Source organism: Chiloscyllium punctatum, chromosome 38 (genome assembly GCF_047496795.1).
Source record: "Chiloscyllium punctatum isolate Juve2018m chromosome 38, sChiPun1.3, whole genome shotgun sequence".
NCBI lineage: Eukaryota > Metazoa > Chordata > Chondrichthyes > Orectolobiformes > Hemiscylliidae > Chiloscyllium > Chiloscyllium punctatum.
The window spans coordinates 60,205,123-60,225,127 of record NC_092776.1 but is presented as its reverse complement, the minus strand read 5'-3'; the positions used below and the strand labels follow the sequence as shown (position 1 = coordinate 60,225,127).

Genomic DNA, 20,005 nt, shown 5'->3' with positions numbered 1-20,005 from the left:
AAGTCCCCTGGGCAGGATGGGATTTATCCTAGGATTCTCTGGGAAGTCAGGGAGGAGATTGCAGAGCCTATGGCTTTGATCTTTATGTCGTCATTGTCTACAGGAATAGTGCCAGAAGACTGGAGGATAGCAAATGTGGTTTCCTTGTTCAAGAAGGGCAATAGGGACAATCCTGGTAATTATCAACCTTACTTCAGTTGTGGGTAAAGTGTTGGAAAAGGTTATAAGAGGTAGGATTTATACTCATCTAGAAAGGAATAAGTTGATTAGAGATAGTCAACACGATTTTATGAAGGGAAGGTCGTGCCTCACAAACTTAATTGAGTTCTTTGATCTGGTGATCAAACAGGTAGATGAGGGTAAAGCGGTTGATGTGGTGTATATAGATTTCAGGAAGGCGCTTGATAAGGTGCCCCACAGTAGGCTATTGCACAAAATACAGAGGCATGGGAATGAGGGTGACGTAGCGGTTTGGATCAGAAATTGGCTAACTGAAAGAAGATGACAGAGAGTGGTGGTTGTTGGTTCATCCTGGAGTTCAGTTACTAGTGGTGTACCACAAGGATCTGTTTTGAGGACACTGCTGCTGGTCATTTTTATAAATGACCTGGATGAGGGCATAGGAGAATGGGTTAGTAAATTTGCAGATGACACTAAGATCGGTGGAGTTGTGGATAGTGCTGAAGGACGTTGTTGGTAACAGAGGGACATAGATAAGCTGCAGAGCCGGGCTGAGATGTGGCAAATGGAGTTTAATGCGGGAAAGTGTGAGGTGATTCACTTTGGAAGGAGCAACAGGAATAAAGAGTACTGGGCTCATGGTAAAATTCTTGGTGGTGCAGATGAACGGAGAGAACTCGGTACATAGATCCCTGAAAATTGCCACCCAGGTTGATAGGGTTGCTAAGAAGCCATACGGTGTGTTAGCATTTATTAGTAGAGGGATTGAGTTTCAGAGCCATGAGGTCTTGCTACAGCTGTGCTTCTGGTGTGGCCGCACTTGGAGTATTGCGTATAGTTCTGGTCACCACATTATAGGAAGGATGTGGAAGCTTTGGAAAGGGTTCAGAAGAGATTAACTAGGATGTTGCCTGGTATGGAGGGAACGCCTTATGAGGAAAAGCTGAGGGACTTGAGGCTGTTTTCGTTAGAGAGAACAAGATTGAGAGGTGACTTAATTGAGATATATAAGATAATCGGAGGGTTAGATAGGGTGCACAGTGAGAGCATTTTTCTCCAGATGGTGATGGCTAGGACGAGGCGGCATAGCTTTAACTTGAGGGGTGATAGATTTAGGACAGATGTCAGAGATAGTTTGTATACTCAGAGCGTAGTAGGGGAATTGAATGGCCTGCCTGCAACAGTAGTAGACTCGCCAATGTTAAGGGCATTTAAATGGTCATTGGATCAGCATATGGATGAAAATGGAATAGTATAGAATAGATAGGCTTCAGATTGGATTCACAGATCGGCACAATATGGAGGGCGGAAGGACCTGTAGTGCACTGTAATGTTCTATGTTATATATTCTAACATGTCCATGCCGATCAGTTATCCTAACCTAATCTAGTCCCATTTGCCAGCACTTAGCTCATATCCCTCTAAACCCTTCCTATTTGTATACCCATCCAGATTAATTTTAAATGTTGTCATTGTACCAGCCTCCACCACTTCCTCTGACAGCTCATTCCACACACACACTCTGTGTGAAAATGTTGCCCCTTAGGTCTCTTTTATATCTTTCCCCTTTCATCCTAAACCTATGCCATCTAGTTCTGGACTCCCCCACCTCAGGGAAAAGAATTTTGTCTATTTATCCTGTCCATGCTCCTTGTGATTTTATGAACCTCTATAAGGTCACTTCTCCGCCTCCAACGCTCCAGGGACAATAGCCCAACCTATTCAGCCTCTCCCTATAGCTCAAATCTTCCAATCCTGGCAACATTCTTGTAAATCTTTTCTGAACCCTTTCAAGTTTCAAGAGGCCAGAATTGCATGCAATATTTTAAAAGTGGTCTAACCAATGTCCTGCACAGCCACAACATTACCTCCCAACTATTTTACTCAATGCTCTGACCAAGAAAGGAAAGCATACCAAACACCTTCTTCACTATCCTATCTACCTATGACTCTCAGCAGCGACACCAGTAGTGACCCTTACCTCCCACATCTTGCAAAAGGTGCATGTAGCTGCTCTAGCTTCCATCCCCTCTGCTCTAAGTTGCCAAAAGAGATTTTAAAAACCCTTTCCTTATCAACCCTCCACACAGAGTCTTTCATTTTGGTTAGTCGGGGAGGGCGGGTGGGAAACACTACAAGTGTAGTTTTTCAGGTTTACGAACATAGAACATAGAACATTGCAGCGCAGTACAGGCCCTTCGTCCCTTGATGTTGCATCGACCTATGATGCCAATCTGAAGCCTATCTAACCAAACTCTTTGTTTATCATCCATCTGTTTACCCAATGACTATTTAAATGCTCTTAAATGCTCTTAAAGTTGGTGAGTTTACTGCTGTTGCAGGCTGGGCGTTTCACCCCCTTACACTCTCTGAGTAAAGGAATTACCTCTGACATCTGTCCTACATCTATTATCCCTCAATTTAAAGTTAGGTCCCCTAGTACTACCTATCACCATCTGAGGAAAACGGCTCTCACTGTCTATCCTACCTAATCCTCTGATCATCTTGTATGTATCTATTAAGTCACCTCTCAACCTTCTCTAACAAAAACAGCCTCAAGGCGCTCAGTCTTTCCTCATAAGACCTTCCCTCCATACCAGGCAACATCCTGATAAATCTCCTCTGCACCCTTTCCATCTATATGGCTCCGATAATGCGGCAACCAGAACTGTATGCAATACTCCAAGTGCAGCCATACCAGAGTTTTATACAGCTGCGACATGACATCATGGCTCCAAAACTCAATCCCTATACCAATAAAAGCTAACACACTGTATGCCTTCTTATCAACCTTATCAAATCTGGGTGGCAACTTTCAGCGATCTATGCAAATGGACACCAAGATCTCTCTACTCATCCATACTGCCAAGAATCTTACTATTAGCCCAGTACTGTTTATTCCTGTTGCTCCTTCCAAAGTGAATCACCTCACACTTTTCTGCATTAAAGTCCATTTGCCAGCTCTCCTCCCACCTCTGCAGCTTATCTATGTCCCTCTGTAACCTGCTACTGCCTGACTTTATTAGTTCACTTAAGGACTTCAAAAAACTGGTTAAACATGACTACCTTTTAACAAATCCATGTTGACTCCAACTATACAGTTTGAGCTTCTCTAAATACCCTGTGATGATATATTTCATTGTAGCTTCCAACATCTTCACTGTGACAAATGTCAGGCTAAATAGCCTGTAGTTTCCTGCTTTCTCTCTCCTTTTTTGAATGCAGCATAGAACATAGAACATTACAGCACAGTACAGGCCCTTCGGCCCTCGATGTTGCGCCAACCAATGAAACCAATCAAACCAATCTGAAGCCCATCTAACCTACACTATTCCATTTTCTCCGTATGTCTATCCAATTACCATTAAAGTTGGCAAGTCTACTACTGTTGCAGGCAGACTGTTCCACGCCCCTACTACTCTCTGAGTAAAGAAACTACCTCTGACATCTGTCCTATATCTATCACCCCTCAATTTAAAGCTATATCCCCTCTTGGTAGAACACCATCCAATGAAAAAGGCTCTCACTGTCCACCCTATCTAACCCTCTGAATATCTTATATGCCTCAATTAAGTTATCTCTCAACCTTCTTCTCTTTAACGAAAACAGCCTCAAGTCCCTCAGCCTTTCGTCGTCAGACCTTTCCTCCATACCAGGCAACATCCTAGTAAATCTTCTCTGAACCCTTTCCAAAGCTTCCACATCCTTCCTATAATGCAGTGACCAGAACTATACGCAATACTCCAAGTGTGGCTGCACCAGAAGTACAGCTGCAGCAAGACCTCATGGCTCTGAAACTCAATCCCTCTACTAATAAATGCTAACACACTGTATGGCTTCTTAGCAACCCTATCAACCTGGGTGGCAATTTTCAGGGATCTATGTACATGGACACCGAGATCTCTCTGTTCATCTACACTACGAAGAGTCTTACCATTAGCCCAGTACTCTTCATTCCTGTTGCTCTTTCCAAAGTGAATCGCCTCACACTTTTCCGCATTAAACTCCATTTGCCACCTCCTAGCCCAGCTCTGCAGCTTATCTATGTCCCTCTGTAACTTACAACATCCTTCGGCACTATACAACTCTACCAACCTTAGTGTCATCTGCAAAGTTACTAACCCACCCTTCTACACCTGTATTCCTGATGAAGGGTTTGGCCCGAAACACCGATTTTACTGCTCCTTGGATGCTGCCTGAACTGCTGTGCATTTCTAGCACCACTAATCCAGAATCTGGTTTCCAGCATCTGCAGTCATTGTTTTATCTACACTCTCATCCAGGTCATTTGTAAAAATAACAAACAGCAGTGGTCCAAAAACAAATCCTTGTGGTAGACCACCAGTAACTGAACTCTAGGATGAAAGTTTCCCATCAGTCACTACCTTCCTTCTTCTTTCAGCTAGACAATGTTTGATCCAAATCACTAATTCATCCTCCATCCCATGTCTCTGTATTTTCTGCAAAAGCCTACCACGGGGCACCTTATCAAACGCTTTACTAAAATCCATATATACCACATCAACCGCTTTACCCTCATCCACCTGTTTGGTCAGCTTCTCAAAAAACTCAATAACATTTGTGAGGCATGACCTACCCATCATAAAACCATGTTGACTATCCCTAATCAACTTATTCCTTTCTAGAAGATCATAAATCCTATCTCTTATAACCTTACTCTAGTCATTCTTTTATTCCTGATATACCTATAGAAAGCCTTAGGGTTTTCCATGATCCTATCTGCCAACGACTTCTCATATCCACTCCTGGCTCTTCTTAGCTCTCTCTTTAGGTCTTTCCTGGCTAACTTGTAACTCTGAAGCGCCCTAACTGAGCCTTCACGTCTCATCCTAACATAAGCCTTCTTCTTCCTCTTGACAAGACCTTCAACGTCTTTAGTAAACCATGGCTCCCTTACGCGACCATTTGATCCCTGCCTGACAGGTACATACTTATCAAGGACCCGCAGTAGCTGTTCCTAGAACAAGCTCCACATTTCAGTTGTGCCCATTGCCTGCAGTTTCCTTCCCCATCCTATGCATCCTAAATCTTGCCTAATCACATCATAGTTGCCTTTCCCCCAGCTATAATTATTGGCCTGCAATATATACCTATCCCTTTCCATCACTATATTAATTTATATTGTTATTACCAGTTATATTCATTATTTTACAATCTAATGGAACCTTTCCAGAATATTGGGAATTGTCACCAGTGCATAACAATGGTATGACTAGCCACTTCTTTCAATGTGATTGCATTAAGTCCATCAACACGTTGGGATTTGTCAGCCTGCAATTCCAACAAGTTGCCCAGTAACACTTGTAATTTTCTCATGTTTTCCCTTCTTCTATTTCATAATTTGCAGATAATTCTGGGATGTTACTTCTGTCCTCAACATAGAACATAGAACAGTGCAGCACAGGAAGAGGTCCTCCAGTCCATGATATCTGTGCCGACCGTGATGAACATAGAACATAGAAAAATACAGCACAGTACAGGCCCTTTGGCCCTCGATGTTGCGCCGACCGAAGCCTACATAACCTACACTAGCCCAATAACCTCCATATGCTTGTCCAATGCCCGCTTAAATGACCATAAAGAGGGAGAGTCCACCACTGCTACTGGCAGGGCATTGCATGAACTTACAACCCGCTGAGTAAAAAATCTACCCCTAACATCTGTCCTATACCTACCACCCCTTAATTTAAAGCTGTGTCCCCGGTAACAGCTGACTTCATTAGTGGAAAAAGGTTCTCACTGTCAACCCTATCTAAACCCCTAATCATCTTGTACACCTCTATCAAATCTCCCCTAAACCTTCTTTTCTCCAATGAGAAAAGCCCCAAGTGCCTCAGCCTTTCCTCATACGATCTTCCTACCATGCCAGGCAACATCCTGGTAAACCTCCTCTGCACTCGTTCCAATGCCTCCACATCCTTCCTATAATATGGCGACCAAAACTGCACACAATACTCCAGATGAGGCTGCACCAGAGCCTTATACAACTGCAACATGACCTCAGGACTCTGGAACTCAATTCCTCCACCAATAAAGCCCAGTACACCATATGCCTTCTTCACAGCACTATTTACCTGGGTGGCAACTTTCAAAGATCTGTGTACATGGACACCAAGATCCCTCTACTCATCCACACTACCAAGTAGTCTACCATTAGCCCAGTAATCCATCTTCTTGTTACTCCTACCAAAGTGAATGACTTCACACTTAGCTACATTGAATTCCATTTGCCACCTTACTGCCCAGCTCTGCAACTTATCTATATCCCGCTGTAACCTGACACATCCTTCTTCGCTGTCCACAACTCCACCGACTTTCGTGTCATCCGCAAACTTGCTCACCCAGCCTTCAAGCCCCTCCTCCAGGTCATTTATAAAAATGACAAACAGCAATGGTCCTTGTGGAACACTGCTAGTAACTGATGATATTCTAAATTAATCTAATTTGCCTGTATTTGGTCCATATCCCTCTATTCTCTGCTTTTGGAGGAGCTGTTGATGGACTGGGGAACCTGGTGTTGTGTGATTTTTAACTTTATTTTCTGCTTGTTCATGTGTCTTTCTAAATGCCTATTAAACTTTGTTGACATATCTGTATCTGTTACCTCCCTGGCAGTGTGTTCCAGGACCTGCTACCGCTGTGTAAAAATCTTTCTTTGCACATTTCTTTTAAAATTTCCCCTTCTCACCTTAAACCTATAGATCTAGTGTTTGACATTTCTACCTGGGAAAAAGACTGCCTATCCATGCTTCTCATAATTTTATATACCTCTATTAGGTTGCCTCTCGGGCTGTGACCTTGCAGTGAAACATTCCAAGTTTGTCCAACCTCTCCTTATAGCTAATACACTCCAATCCAGGCAACAGCCTGATAAACCTATTCTACACCCTGTCTAATGCATCCTCATCCTTCCTATTGTGTGGCAACCAGAAATGCACATTATACTCCAAATATGATCTGACCATAGTCTTGTACAGTTACAGCATGACTTGCCAACTTTTATACTCAACCCCTCAACTGATGAAGGCAAGCATGCCATAGGCCTTTTTTTTACCGTCTTTGTGATAATACTGTCACTTTAACAAGGTTATTTTGCTCTTGGTTCTTCTCAAGAGAGGTGGTAAAGGCAGAAGTGGCAAAATGTCTGGGCAAGAGCCTAGTTTAACAATAGCAGGGGAATGGTCAGTTCTCCCAGTTCAGGTTTTTTTTCTAGTAGATTAGATTCCCTACAGGAAACAGGCCCTTCGGCCCAATAAGTCCACACCAATCCTCTGAAGAGTAACCCACCCAGAACCATTCCCCTACATTTACCCTGAACACTATGGGCAATTTAGCTTGACCAATCCACCTGACCTGCACATCTTTGAATTGTGGGAGGAAACCAGAGCACAGACACAGGGAGATGTGCAAACTCCACACAGACAGCAGACCGAGGCTGGAACCCAACCCAGGTCCCTGGTGCTGTGAGGCAACAGTGCTAACCACTGAGCCACTGTGTCACCCATGAGTTTCTTTTAGTTGTAGCAGAGAAACTACCAGTTCCAGGCAGTCAGAAGCTGTTGCAGTGGAGAAATGTTCTAAACTTCAACAGATGGTTCCTGAATGGCTTTCTCTCTGAAATCTCTCCTTCCTGTAAGAACCTGAGTTTGAATTTGCCTTATGCCAAGGGGTGTGCTTATGGGATGTCACTGGAATTGGAACAGCTCTTTATTAAGTTGCTATATCGAATCAGTTGGGTTTTCAAATAATTAAGTTATTTTAAATTCTGTTTTCTTTTGTTCATATTTCAACTGTTGTGTTGAAATAAATTCTGTTTTGCTTAAAGCCAAGTAGTTTGACCAGCTGCATCACTCCATATTGCCTTTAAAATAAGAAAAACTTAGTGTCTAGTATATTTTCATATTTATTTTCTCCAGTCTATCAGTCTTTGGTCAACCTGATATTTAAAATTCCCCAAATCCTCAGGCATACATTTTGTAATATTGTTAGCATCTTTTAATCTAATGCTATCCTAAACTTAAGGCAAGTTATTTACTGTTTGGAGAATTGAGTATAAAAGTAGGGAAATGTTGCTACAGCTGCACAGGTGTTATACTGAGACCACATTTGGAGTACTGCATACAGTTTTGGTCTCCTAACTTGTAAAAGGATATAGTCACCTTAGATACCTTACAGGGTTGAGAGTATATGCATTGGAATTCAAAATAATAAGAGATGGCCTTACTGAAACATGTAAAATCCTGGAGGAATTTCACAAGGTGCCTCCAGAGAGTATATTTTCACTTGGGGAATCTAGAACTGGGGTATGCAGTTTGAAAATGTTGATCTCCCATTTAAGGTAGAGATGACGATAAATTTTGACTCTCCAGAGAACAGTCTAGTGATTGTAACAAGATCAGCCAGGCGGAACTCATACAATATGAGTTCTTGATTGGAGCTGTTAATCTGGTTCACTTAGGGAGCCCTAGTTGACAGATAAGAACAGGAGTTTCAGACATCCTGTTCACTCTGAGAGCTGACTCTGAGGGAGCTGGATCAGTGTCAAGGACTGTCACTTGTAAATAAATAGTAACTTGGTGACAGAATATTGGCTTCTGTGGGGTTATTTCATCTAAGTAATTGAATATGTTCAAGCTTGAGTTCGATAGGTTTTGGTTAGGAAGGTGAAGAGTTATGAGGAGCATACAGGTCAATGGATCTGAGATCATTTTAGATCAGTCAAAGTTTTATCAAATTATGGAGCATGTTTGAGGGGCTGAATGGCCTACTCCTGCTCCTAGTTCTTGTGTTAACCTTTCAACTTAGCCACAGATGGATTTCTTTTCATGTTGACTTTTTATTTCCACAAGGTAATTAATTGATCCTCACCATGAATTCGCTGACTTTGCATTTAAAAACTGAAGCAATTCAAATACACATGCACGTCTTCAGTAAATGGCAACGCTAAGAGAAATTTGTTTATCGCTTCTGTTCTTATGCTGGCCATTACTGCAGGGAAAAAAGAAACCAACTGCAGTATTCTTTGACATAATATCATTGTTAAAAATTTTAAATTCAATGAACAAGGCAATCCCACTAATCTAATAAATTCCTAATACTGTTGACATCTGTGTTACAATTAACATTTCAGAGCAGAATTTCACGATTGAAACACGTGATAGCAATTTGTCACTGAATCCAAAACTTTAAAAATTGTAATTCCTTCTAAAACTACATACTGGGGTAAATAAATTAATAGGAGGAGAAAGTGAGGACTGCAGATGCTGGAGATCAGAGTTGAAAATGTGTTGCTGGAAAAGCGCAGCAGGTCAGGCAGCATCCAAGGAGCAGGAGAATCGACGTTTCGGGCATGAGCCCTTCTTCAGGAATGAGGAAAGTGTGTCCAGCAGGCTAAGATAAAAGGTAGGGAGGAGGGACTTGGGGGGAGGGGCGTTGGAAATGCGATAGGTGGAAGGAGGTCAAGGTGAGGGTGATAGGCCAGAGTGGGGTGGGGGTGGAGAGGTCAGGAAGAAGATTGCAGGTTAGGAAGGCGGTGCGGAGGATTTACTATAACACGGACATTTACTATAAACCGACCGACTCCCACAGCTACCTAGACTACTCCTCCTCTCACCCTGCCCCCTGTAAAAACGCCATCCCATATTCCCAATTCCTTCGTCTCCGCCGCATCTGCTCCCAGGAGGACCAGTTCCAATACCGTACAACCCTGATGGCCTCCTTCTTCAAAGATCGCAATTTCCCCCAGACATGATCGACGATGCCCTCCACCGCATCTCCTCCACTTCCCGCTCCTCCGCCCTTGAGCCCCGCCCCTCCAATCGCCACCAGGACAGAACCCCACTGGTCCTCACCTACTACCCCACCAACCTCCATACATATTGTATCATCCGTTGTCATTTCCGCCACCTCCAAACAGACCCCACCACCAGGGATATATTTCCCTCCCCTCCCCTATCAGCGTTCTGAAAAGACAACTCCCTCCGTGACTCCCTCATCAGGTCCACACCCCCCACCAACCCAACCTCCACTCCTGGCACCTTCTGCAACCGCAAGAAATGCAAAACTTGCGCCCACACCTCCCCCCTTACTTCCCTCCAAGGCCCCAAGGGATCCTTCCATATCCGCCACAAATTCACCTGCACCTCCACACACATCATTTACTACATCCACTGCACCCGATGTGGCCTCCTCTATATTGGGGAGACAGGCCGCCTACTTGCGGAACGTTTCAGAAAACACCTCTGGGACACCCGGACCAACCACCCCGTGGCTCAACACTTCAACTCCCCCTCCCACTCCACCAAGGACGTGCAGGTCCTTGGACTCCTCCATCGCCAGCATAGCAACACGATGGTTGGAGGAAGAGCGCCTCATCTTCCGCCTAGGAACCCTCCAACCACAAGGGATGAACTCAGATTTCTCCAGTTTCCTCATTTCCCCTCCCCCCACTTTGTCTCAGTCAAATCCCTTGAACTCAGCACCGCCTTCCTAACCTGCAATCTTCTTCCTGACCTCTCCGCCCCCACTCCCACTCCGGCCTATCACCCTCACCTTGACCTCCTTCCACATATCGCATTTCCAACGCCTCTCCCCTAAGTCCCTCCTCCCTACCTTTTATCTTAGCCTGCTGGATACACTTTCCTCATCCTGAAGAAGGGCTCATGCCCAAAACATCGATTCTCCTGCTCCTTGGATGCTGCCTGACCTGTTGCACTTTTCCAGCAACACATTTTCAGCTCTAAATAAATTAATAAAACGATTTGTAAGAATTTAAGAAGATGACGTTTGTACAATGGCAATATATTTAAACAGCCTATTTTTTCCAGGTTGGTACAGAATTAATCCGAGGTGTCTCTGGTGGGGAAAGAAAAAGAACACATATTGGTATGGAACTCATAACTGATCCTCCTGTTTTATTTCTGGATGAGCCCACAACAGGTTTGGATTCCAACACTGCAAAATCTGTGTTGACGCTATTGAAAAGGTATGAGTTTTATTATGACATGACAATGCTTTCATTCTAACAATGAATGAAAAACTTTTAAACCACCTCAAAAACATTGTCCTAAGATTACAAGACCAGGTTCAAGTCTTACCTATTTTAGAGTGTGTCTTAACATATCTGCTTCAGAGGAAATGTTGATTTAGATAAGATTTACCTCATTACAGCTTTGGTTCAAACGTGGGCAAAGAGCTGAAATCCAGAGGTGACATAGGAGTGACAGTCCTTGACATCAAGGCTGTTTTCAACTGAGTGCATCATTGAGGAGACCGAGCAAAACTGGAATAAATGGGAATCAAAGGAAAAAGTCTCTGTTGGTTGGTGTCACATCTGGCAAATAGGAAGATGGTTGTGTTTGTTGATCAGTTACTTTGTTCTAAAGTTCCGACCATCTTCAGATGTTTCATCAATGACCTTCCCCCCCATATAAGGTCAGAAGTGGGCATGTTTGTCAATGGTTAAACGACATCCAGTGCTATTCTTGACTCCTCAGAAACTGAAACAGTTCCTCAGAAACTGAAACAGCAATAGTTCATCTTCAGATTCCCAAATCCAGTGCACCATCTACAAGGCACAAGTCAAGACTGTGATGGATGCAATCCAACAACACTTAAGAAGCTTGACACCATCCAGGATGAAGCAACCCACTTGATTGGCATCACATCCACAAACATCTACTTCTCACACCACTGAAGATTTAAAATAAAGTTATTTTGCCAGTTATTTGACCTGTGTTTCTATCAATTGAAAGACCTCCCCGGGTTTATTGGAGATGAAATTTTAATCTTTACCATATGGTATTAAACCACATGGGCGGCACAGTGGCTCAGTGGTTAGCACTGCTACCTCAAAGCACCAGGGATTCACATTCAATTCCTGCCTCAGGCAACTGTCTGTGTGGAGTTTGCGCATTCTCCCAGCGTCTGCGTGGGTTTCCTCCGGGTGCTCCGATTTCCTCCCACAATCCAATGATGTGCAGATCAGGTGAGTTGGCCATGCTAAATTGCTTGTAGTGTAAGGTACATTAGTCAGGAGAAATGTAGAGAAATATGGGAATGGATCTGGGTGGGATACTCTTCGGAGAGTCGGTGTGGACTTGCTGTGCCGAAGGGCCTGTTTCCACACTGTAGGGATTCTAAGTTGTAAACCATGCTGGTTGCCAGGTACTATTTGAACCTAAAAATGGCTGAGTTGACATCACCTTATAGTGATCATCAACAAATTCGACGATCATGGTGAAAAATGTATATTAACTGTTACGACACAGGGTAAATTCCCCTGTTTAATTTAACCCAGCAACGCAGAAAAGATTTATCCCATGTGGTAATCTGTGAAAATTCGATAGGCCAAGAACTTGTTAAAGTAAAAGTAAAAACTTTATTTCTTTAAGTATAATAGAGGATAATTAACTAACAATTATTTACAACTCCTTCCTCTAACCTAGCTTTTACTTCCCCTTCTATAATACTAGTCCAATAAAACACCTGATGAAGATTTACAAAAGAAAGCTTCTTATCTCAAAACCAGCCAGCTTTCAGTTCTTCTCTGTGTTCCGGTCTTCTTTTCTCCTTTTTGGAGATTCTGCCTCACATGCTCCTGATCAATAAAGGTACCTTTAAAAGAGCTATTTTTCTAGTCATCACTACATGCTGGCTTGGCAGTTCTCCTCCCAACTGTTCAATTTTCCCTGGTCTTATACCCCCAAAGCATTGGATTGTGTCATTGGCTTTTAAGATTGTCAATATACTAACTTCAAATTTGATTGGAATTTGGATTTTCGGGGATATAATTTAAACTGATTGGCCTAATTCAAATCTGTGTTTGTCTCCAGACAACCAGCTACACTAAATGCTGGAACAAAAGGTTACGTTATATCTTTTTTTCAGAACACTTGGTAGTGGCTTGGCTGTCTGGTAGTTCTGTTGCTTTTAACTGTCTTAAAGCTACAGTGCACCCACATCTTCATAATAAATCAATGCTGTAGTTAGGCATCAGGAATACTAGCAACAGGTCAGAAGGGAGACATTTGGAAAGGTAGCCAAAGATTTGTATAGACATGGACTTTGAAGCAACTGTTAAAGGAAGAGAACAAATAAGAGAGGAAGGATGAAGTTTCAGAATGAGGCCAGGCTTTGAAGATGGGGTCATACTCAAATGTCAGGCAGACTGGACTGAGGGAAAGAGGGTTATAGAGCTAGAAGAGAGTACCCAAATAGGGTGGAGTGAGATCATAGAAGATAACATTTTAATTTAAATTGTTGAGAAACCAGAAGTGGAAGTAGATCAGCTACTTAGTGTGGAAGAGGATACATAGAGTCATAGAGTCATAAAGCATGGAAACAGACCTTTCGTCCCAACTCATCCTTGCCGACCAGGTTTCCCAAACTAAACTAGTCCTACTTGCCTGCATGTTGCCCATATCCCACTAAACCTTTCTGATTTAGCTACCCATCCTAGTTGATCTTCAGGTCCCTTTTAAATCTTGCCCCTCTCATCTTAAACTTGTGCCATGTAGTTTAGGACTCCACTAAATAGAATAAGACTTTTGCTATTCACCTTACCTATGCCCCTTATCATTTTATGAACCTCTATGAGGTCACCCTTCAGCTTCCACCACTCCAAAGAAAAAGGTTCCAGCCTATCCAGCCTCTCCTTACAATTCAAATCTTCCAGTCCTGGCCAAATCCTGTAAATTTTTTCTGCATCCTTTCTAGTTTAACATCCTTCTTGTAGCAGGGCAACCAGAATTATACACTGTATTCTAAGAGTGGCCTATACCATGCAGCAGAGATTTGCACAGTAGAAGTTTATGAAGGGTGCAGGAAAGGGGCTCATATGGAAAGCATTTGAATAGTTAAGAGTCAAAGGCAAATGTAAAAGTTTTGGTGGCAGAGGGCAGGAAAGAATTGACAGCATAGTGAATTGACCTTTTGTCTCTGGTGCTGAGAGCTTTTGTTTCTCGTGTGAACCCTTATACAAATATATCAGGTAAGACATCAACTGGAATTTTCTTGGCAAAAATTTCAACAAGAAAGAAAGAACTTGCATTTATATCTTTTACATTTCAAGGTGCACTTAGAGTTTATAGAATCCCTACAGTGTGGAAACAGCCCCTTTGGCTCAAAAGGCCCACACTCTCCAATGGGAAACCCACCCAGACCCATTCTCCTACCCTATTATCCTATATTTATCCCGGACTAATGCATCTAGCCTCTACATTCTTGAATTCTATGGGCATTTTAGTAGGGCCAATTCGTCTAACCTGCACTTCTTTGGAGTGAGAGGAAACCGGAGCACCTGGAGGAAACCCACGCAGACACACGGAGAATGTACAAATTCCACACTGATAGTTGCAAGAGGCTGGAATCGAACCGGGTACTTGGCACTGTGAGGCAGCAGTGCTAACCACTGAGCCACTGTGCTGCCCCTTTGCTAGGTTGATGTGTCTGTATAGAGAAATAGAATGCCTCTGCACTGCAAAATGATAATGTTGGATGTGATAATTGAATTAGAGTCATAGAGTCATAAAGATGTACAGCATGGAAACAGACCCTTCGGTCCAACCTTTCCATGCTGACCAGATATCTCAACCCAATCTAGTCCCACCAGCCAGCACCCGGCCCATATCCCTCCAAACCCTTCCGATTCATATACCCATCCAAATGCCTCTTAAATGTTGCAATTGTACCAGCCTCCACCACTTCCTCTGGCAGCTCATTCCATACATGTACCACCCTCTGTGTGAAACACTTGCCCCATAGATCTCTTTTATATCTTTCCCCTCTCACCCTAAATATATGCCCTCTAGTTCTGGACTCCCCAACCCCAGGGAAAAGACTTTGCCTATTTACCATGCCCCTCATAGGTCACCCCTCCGTCTCCAGTGGTCCAGGGAAAACAGCCCCAGTCTGTTCAGCCTCTCCCAATAGCTCAAATCCTCCAACCGTGGCAATATCCTTGTAAATCTTTTCTGAACCCTTTCAAGTTTCACAACATCTTTCCGAGAGGAAGGAGACCAGAATTGCACGCAATATTTCAACAGTGGCCTAACCAATGTCCTGTACAGCCGCAAAATGACCTCCCGACTCCTGTACTCAATACTCTGACCAATAAAGGAAAGCATACCAAACGCCTTCTTCACTATCCTATCTACCTGTGACTCCACTGTCAAGGAGCTATGAACCTGCACTCCAAAGTCTCTCTGTTCAGCAACACTCCCTCGGACCTTACCATTAAGTGTATAAGTCCTGTTAAGATTTGCTTTCCCAAAATGCAAAACCTCACATTTATCTGAATTAAACTCCATCTGCCACTTTAAGCCCATTGGCCCAACTGGTCAAAATCCTGTTGTAATCTGAGGTAACCCTGTTCGCTGCCACTAGACCTCCAATTTTGGTGTCATCTGCAAACTTACTAACCATACCTCTTATGCTTGCATCCAAATCATTTATGTAAATGACAAAACGTAGAGGACCCTGCACCGATCCTTGTGGTACTCCACTGGTCACAGGCCTCCAGTCTGAAAACAACCCTCTACCACCACTCTCTATCTTCTGCCTTTGAGCCAGTTCTGTATCAAAATGGCTAGTTCTCCCTGTATTCTGTGAGATCTAACCTTGCTAATCAGTCTTCCACTTCCTCAAAAAACTCAGTCAAGTTTGTGAGACTTGATTTCCCACGCACAAAACCTTGTTGACTATCCCTAATCAGTCCTTGCCTTTCCAAATACATGTACATCCTGTCCCTCAGGATTCCCTCCAACAACTTGCCCACCACCGACGTCAGGCTCACTGGTCTATAGTTCCCTGGCTTGTCCTTACCACCCTTCTTAAACAGTGGCACCACACTAGCCAACCTCCAGTCTTCTGGCACCTCACTTGAGACTATCGATGATACAAATATCTCAGCAAAAGGCCCAGCAATCACTTCTCTAGCTTCCCACAGAGTTTGTGGGTACACCTGATCAGGTCCTGGGGATTTATCCACTTTTATGCATTTCAAGACATCCAGCACTTCCACTTCTGAAATCTGGACATTTTGCAAGATGTCACCACCTATTTCCCTACAGTCTATATCCTCCATATCCTTTTCCAAAGTAAATACTGATGGAAAATACTCATTTAGTATCTCTCCCACTTTCTGCGGTTCCACACAAAGGCCACCTTGCTGATCTTTGAGGGGTCCTATTCTCTCCCTAGTTACCCTTTTGTCCTTAATGTATTTGTAAAACCTTTTTGGATTTTCCTTAATTCTATTTGCCAAAGCTATCTCATGTCCTCTTTTCCCCCTCCTGATTTCCCTCTTAAGTATACTCGTACTTCCTTTATACTCTTTTAAGGATTAATTTGATCTATCCTGTCTATACCTTACAAAAGCTTCCTTCTTTTTCTTAACCAAACTCAATTTCTTCAGTTATCCAGCATTCCCTATACCTACCAGCCTTTCCTTTCACCCTAACAGGAATATACTTTCTCTGGATGTAATTGTTTTGACTGTTCGATCATTGCTCTGAATAATCTGTTAAAAATTCACAAGATTCAATAGTCCTGCCTTTTGATTGGTTTGCAGTATACCAGGCATGTTGAATATGCAGTGATACCCAGGTAGGATTATCTGATGAGAAAAGGCCAGATAAGCTGGACCGATTTCCACTGAACTTTGGAAGAATGAGAAGTGATCAAGGCCCTTGATGGGTGAGCACTGAAAGAATATTTCAGCATGGTGGCTCAGTGGTTAGCACTGCTGCCTCACAGCGCCAGGGACCCAGGTTCAATTCCCACCTCGAGCAACTGTCTGTGTAAAATTTGCACCTTCTCCCATGTCTGCGTGGGTCTGCTCCGGTTTCCTCCCATGGTTCAAAGATGTGCAGGTCATGGGAATTGGCCATGCTAAATTGCCCGTAGTGTTAGGTGAATTAGGTAGGGAAATGGGTCTGGGTGGGTTGCTCTTCGGAGTGTCAGTGTGGACTTGTTGGGCCAAAGGGCCTGTTTCCATACTGTAGAGAATCTAATCAAACCTTGTGGGAGAGAATGGAACTGGGGGCACAGCACAAAGGTACCACTTAACACAGCATAAAAGTAACAGTTAACACTGAGATAATTGAATTTTTGTCTGTCAGAGAGTCTTTGGTACTCTTCTCCCCACAGAGCAATGGAGGCAGTCATTGAATAATTTTGGGTCTAGAGGTAGCTAAGGATATTGACAAAGGAATCAAAATTTATCTGTGATAAGTATTATGTGGGCATGTCAGCTCACTGTGTTGCTGCTCATAATTAAAATTATTAATATTATCGTTTAATTAAGGGGAACTACAGGGCCTGCTTTATCTAGCACGGTAGAGAAAAACCACTTCCTTGTCCAACTAGAAAGGTCTCTTGTAATTAACAAGATATAGCTAATTGCCAGTTCATTTTGTCCTTGTAAAAAATATTATATGTCATTAGAGCAAACTAAATAAAAATTGTCATCTCAGAGGTGCAAACATTAATGGAAATAATTTGAAAGGTGTGACTGCTGGACAAAAGCACCCATCATTTGTGGAAGTTCCAAGGATGCTGCAAGTCAAGAGGAACATCTAAGTCATGTAAATATGGAATCTAATGAAAGCAATAGAAAGTGAATTGGTTGAGGATTTGGGATGGAAATGGTGCCAGACCACAGCAGGCATTCCCTGCACATCCCATGGGATGCAATGTGTTGGTCACTCAGCTGGTGCAGTACCTTTACAAAATTGATGATTCAATAGATGAGAGGGCAACTCAAGGTAGGGTTCCAACTGGGTATCATTCAATGTCGTCCAGATAGATTGTGTTGCATCATCCTGGCATGCTGTGCTCTGCACAATTGGAGCTGAGGATGAGGCGATGTGATAGATGCTGAGGAATTAGGAGAACAGGAGCAGATGTCCAAGAAGAATGATGAGGTAATTGAGCTGGACGAAACTCTCCTTGACAGAACTCGGCTGCATTAGCACAATGCAGACAGGACCTAATTAACACTTGGTTCCAGTAGATGCCAGATGGGTGAGAAGACCATCACGGACTTTCAAGGTCAAGATGTGAGCATCTGGTTTGCATTGTGAGTATGAACTGCAGCCTGTTTATTTTTGTTGGCTGTCATAAAAGTTCATGTTTGTTCTTATCTGAATAATTTGCTAGTAATTAACAAGATGTTCTCCTACTGGGCAATGACAAGATGTAAGTTTCCAGTGGGTATTGGAGAAAGAGTAGAGGGGAGTCAGATGCAATGTATCTAAGAACAGGTGAAGTGTGTAACCTAGTGGTTAAACAGTGACGGGGGTGAGAGACTGGGGTTGTATGTACAAGGGAGTTTCAGCCATGCTGCAGTGTGCCATGGGCAGTGTGGCTGCTATGCCATTACACTGCTAGTTAGGGGGCAACACTGGCTTTGCCAACACTGATCCATACGCACAGCACCCTTTTAAAGATGGCGTGGGTGTCAATGATGCTAGTCTTTTGGTGGATGTCTGATAAGTAGTAGGAACATGTGTGGTGAGATTGGAATCGAATCGGATATGAGGGACACCATAAGGGTGGGTTAGGTAGTTAATGAGGCAGGCTTGAAAATGTTGAGAAATCCTGTTGGTCTCACAGAGAGAGTCCCCCCAAAAAAGTTGATGCAACTCACACTCAGCCAAGGATGCACAAGATTCAGCTCTCTGAAACAATCATGATCGAGCTTACATGCGCTTAGATGTAATAATAATTTAAGACTAAAAGCTTGCATAACAATTTCATACATCACGGCCATTTTGAATTGTTAGATGTTTTGGGTTGCACAAGCTGAAGGTTTTTTGTTAACCCTAATTGTACTTTTTGGGGAGTCTTTGGAATTGTTTAATATAATGAGAAGTTCTATTGCAGATGTAATTAAGTTTACTTAAAAGGGGCAATGCATTAATGTCTTTTTCATTAATTTTCCTGCCTCACTGCTGGGTGAACAGCAGTCTTTGAAAATGGAGAATCTGAAAGTAGCAGGTGTAAAGGCCAGTTAATCACAACCATTTTCCATGATCATGGGAAGACTTTTAGGGATGTTTTGGATAGCAGCCAGAAAGCTCCACGGCTGGAAGTTAGCACAGGACTCGTAGTCAGTTCCCCCTTCCGTTTCAAGCACTCTACTCTGTCTCCTACCTTCAAGCCAATTTTGTATTCATATGGCTAGTTCTTCCTGTATTCCATGTGACCTACTTTTGTTATTGTATGTCAAAGGATATAAAGAGACACTTAATGACACTGGTGATAGGAGTTAGACCTTGTCTACTTATGATGGAAGGTCCATGCTAGTTTAAAGTTTTGTGAAGAGAGCTGGTTGGATTTGTTGTTTGTCTATTTGTTGAGCTGGTACATTTGTTGGCAGACATTTCATCCCCTTTCTAGGTGACGTCATCAGTGTTATGTTGCCTCCTGTGAAGCACTACTGTAAAGTTCCACTTTGAATTTATGTGGTTCTATTTGGTGAGGCTATTTGGTATGTCCTGCTGAAGTCGTAATGATCAATCAAGAGACCTTGTGGAGTTTCTTGTGAGATTTGAAGCATATTTTCAATACACTTCGTGATGTTTAAATTTTTTTCATTCTAGCCTATTGAGATATGGTCGAACTATTATATTCTCTATCCACCAGCCTCAAATGGACGACCTAATGATCTGAACCAATAGCATGTTCAAATCATTTCAGTGGGAGTGATTAGCACACAAACAGTTCCAAGTATATCTTACCAATTGAAAAAAAGTAGGCAGAACATAATTTCCATTTAAACCCCTGTCTACTGCTTCTCCTG

General features: G+C 42.9%; 1 protein-coding gene across 1 annotated transcript in view; it reads left to right on the top strand.

The window, feature by feature from the left end:
- Positions 1-20,005, top strand: part of LOC140463277 (broad substrate specificity ATP-binding cassette transporter ABCG2-like) — a 126,011-nt gene that overhangs the window by 42,968 nt on the left and 63,038 nt on the right. Inside the window, exon 5 of the mRNA XM_072557034.1 lies at positions 11,028-11,185. Within this exon, the coding sequence (XP_072413135.1) occupies positions 11,028-11,185 (158 nt within the window). The remainder of the gene's footprint in view (positions 1-11,027; positions 11,186-20,005) is intronic.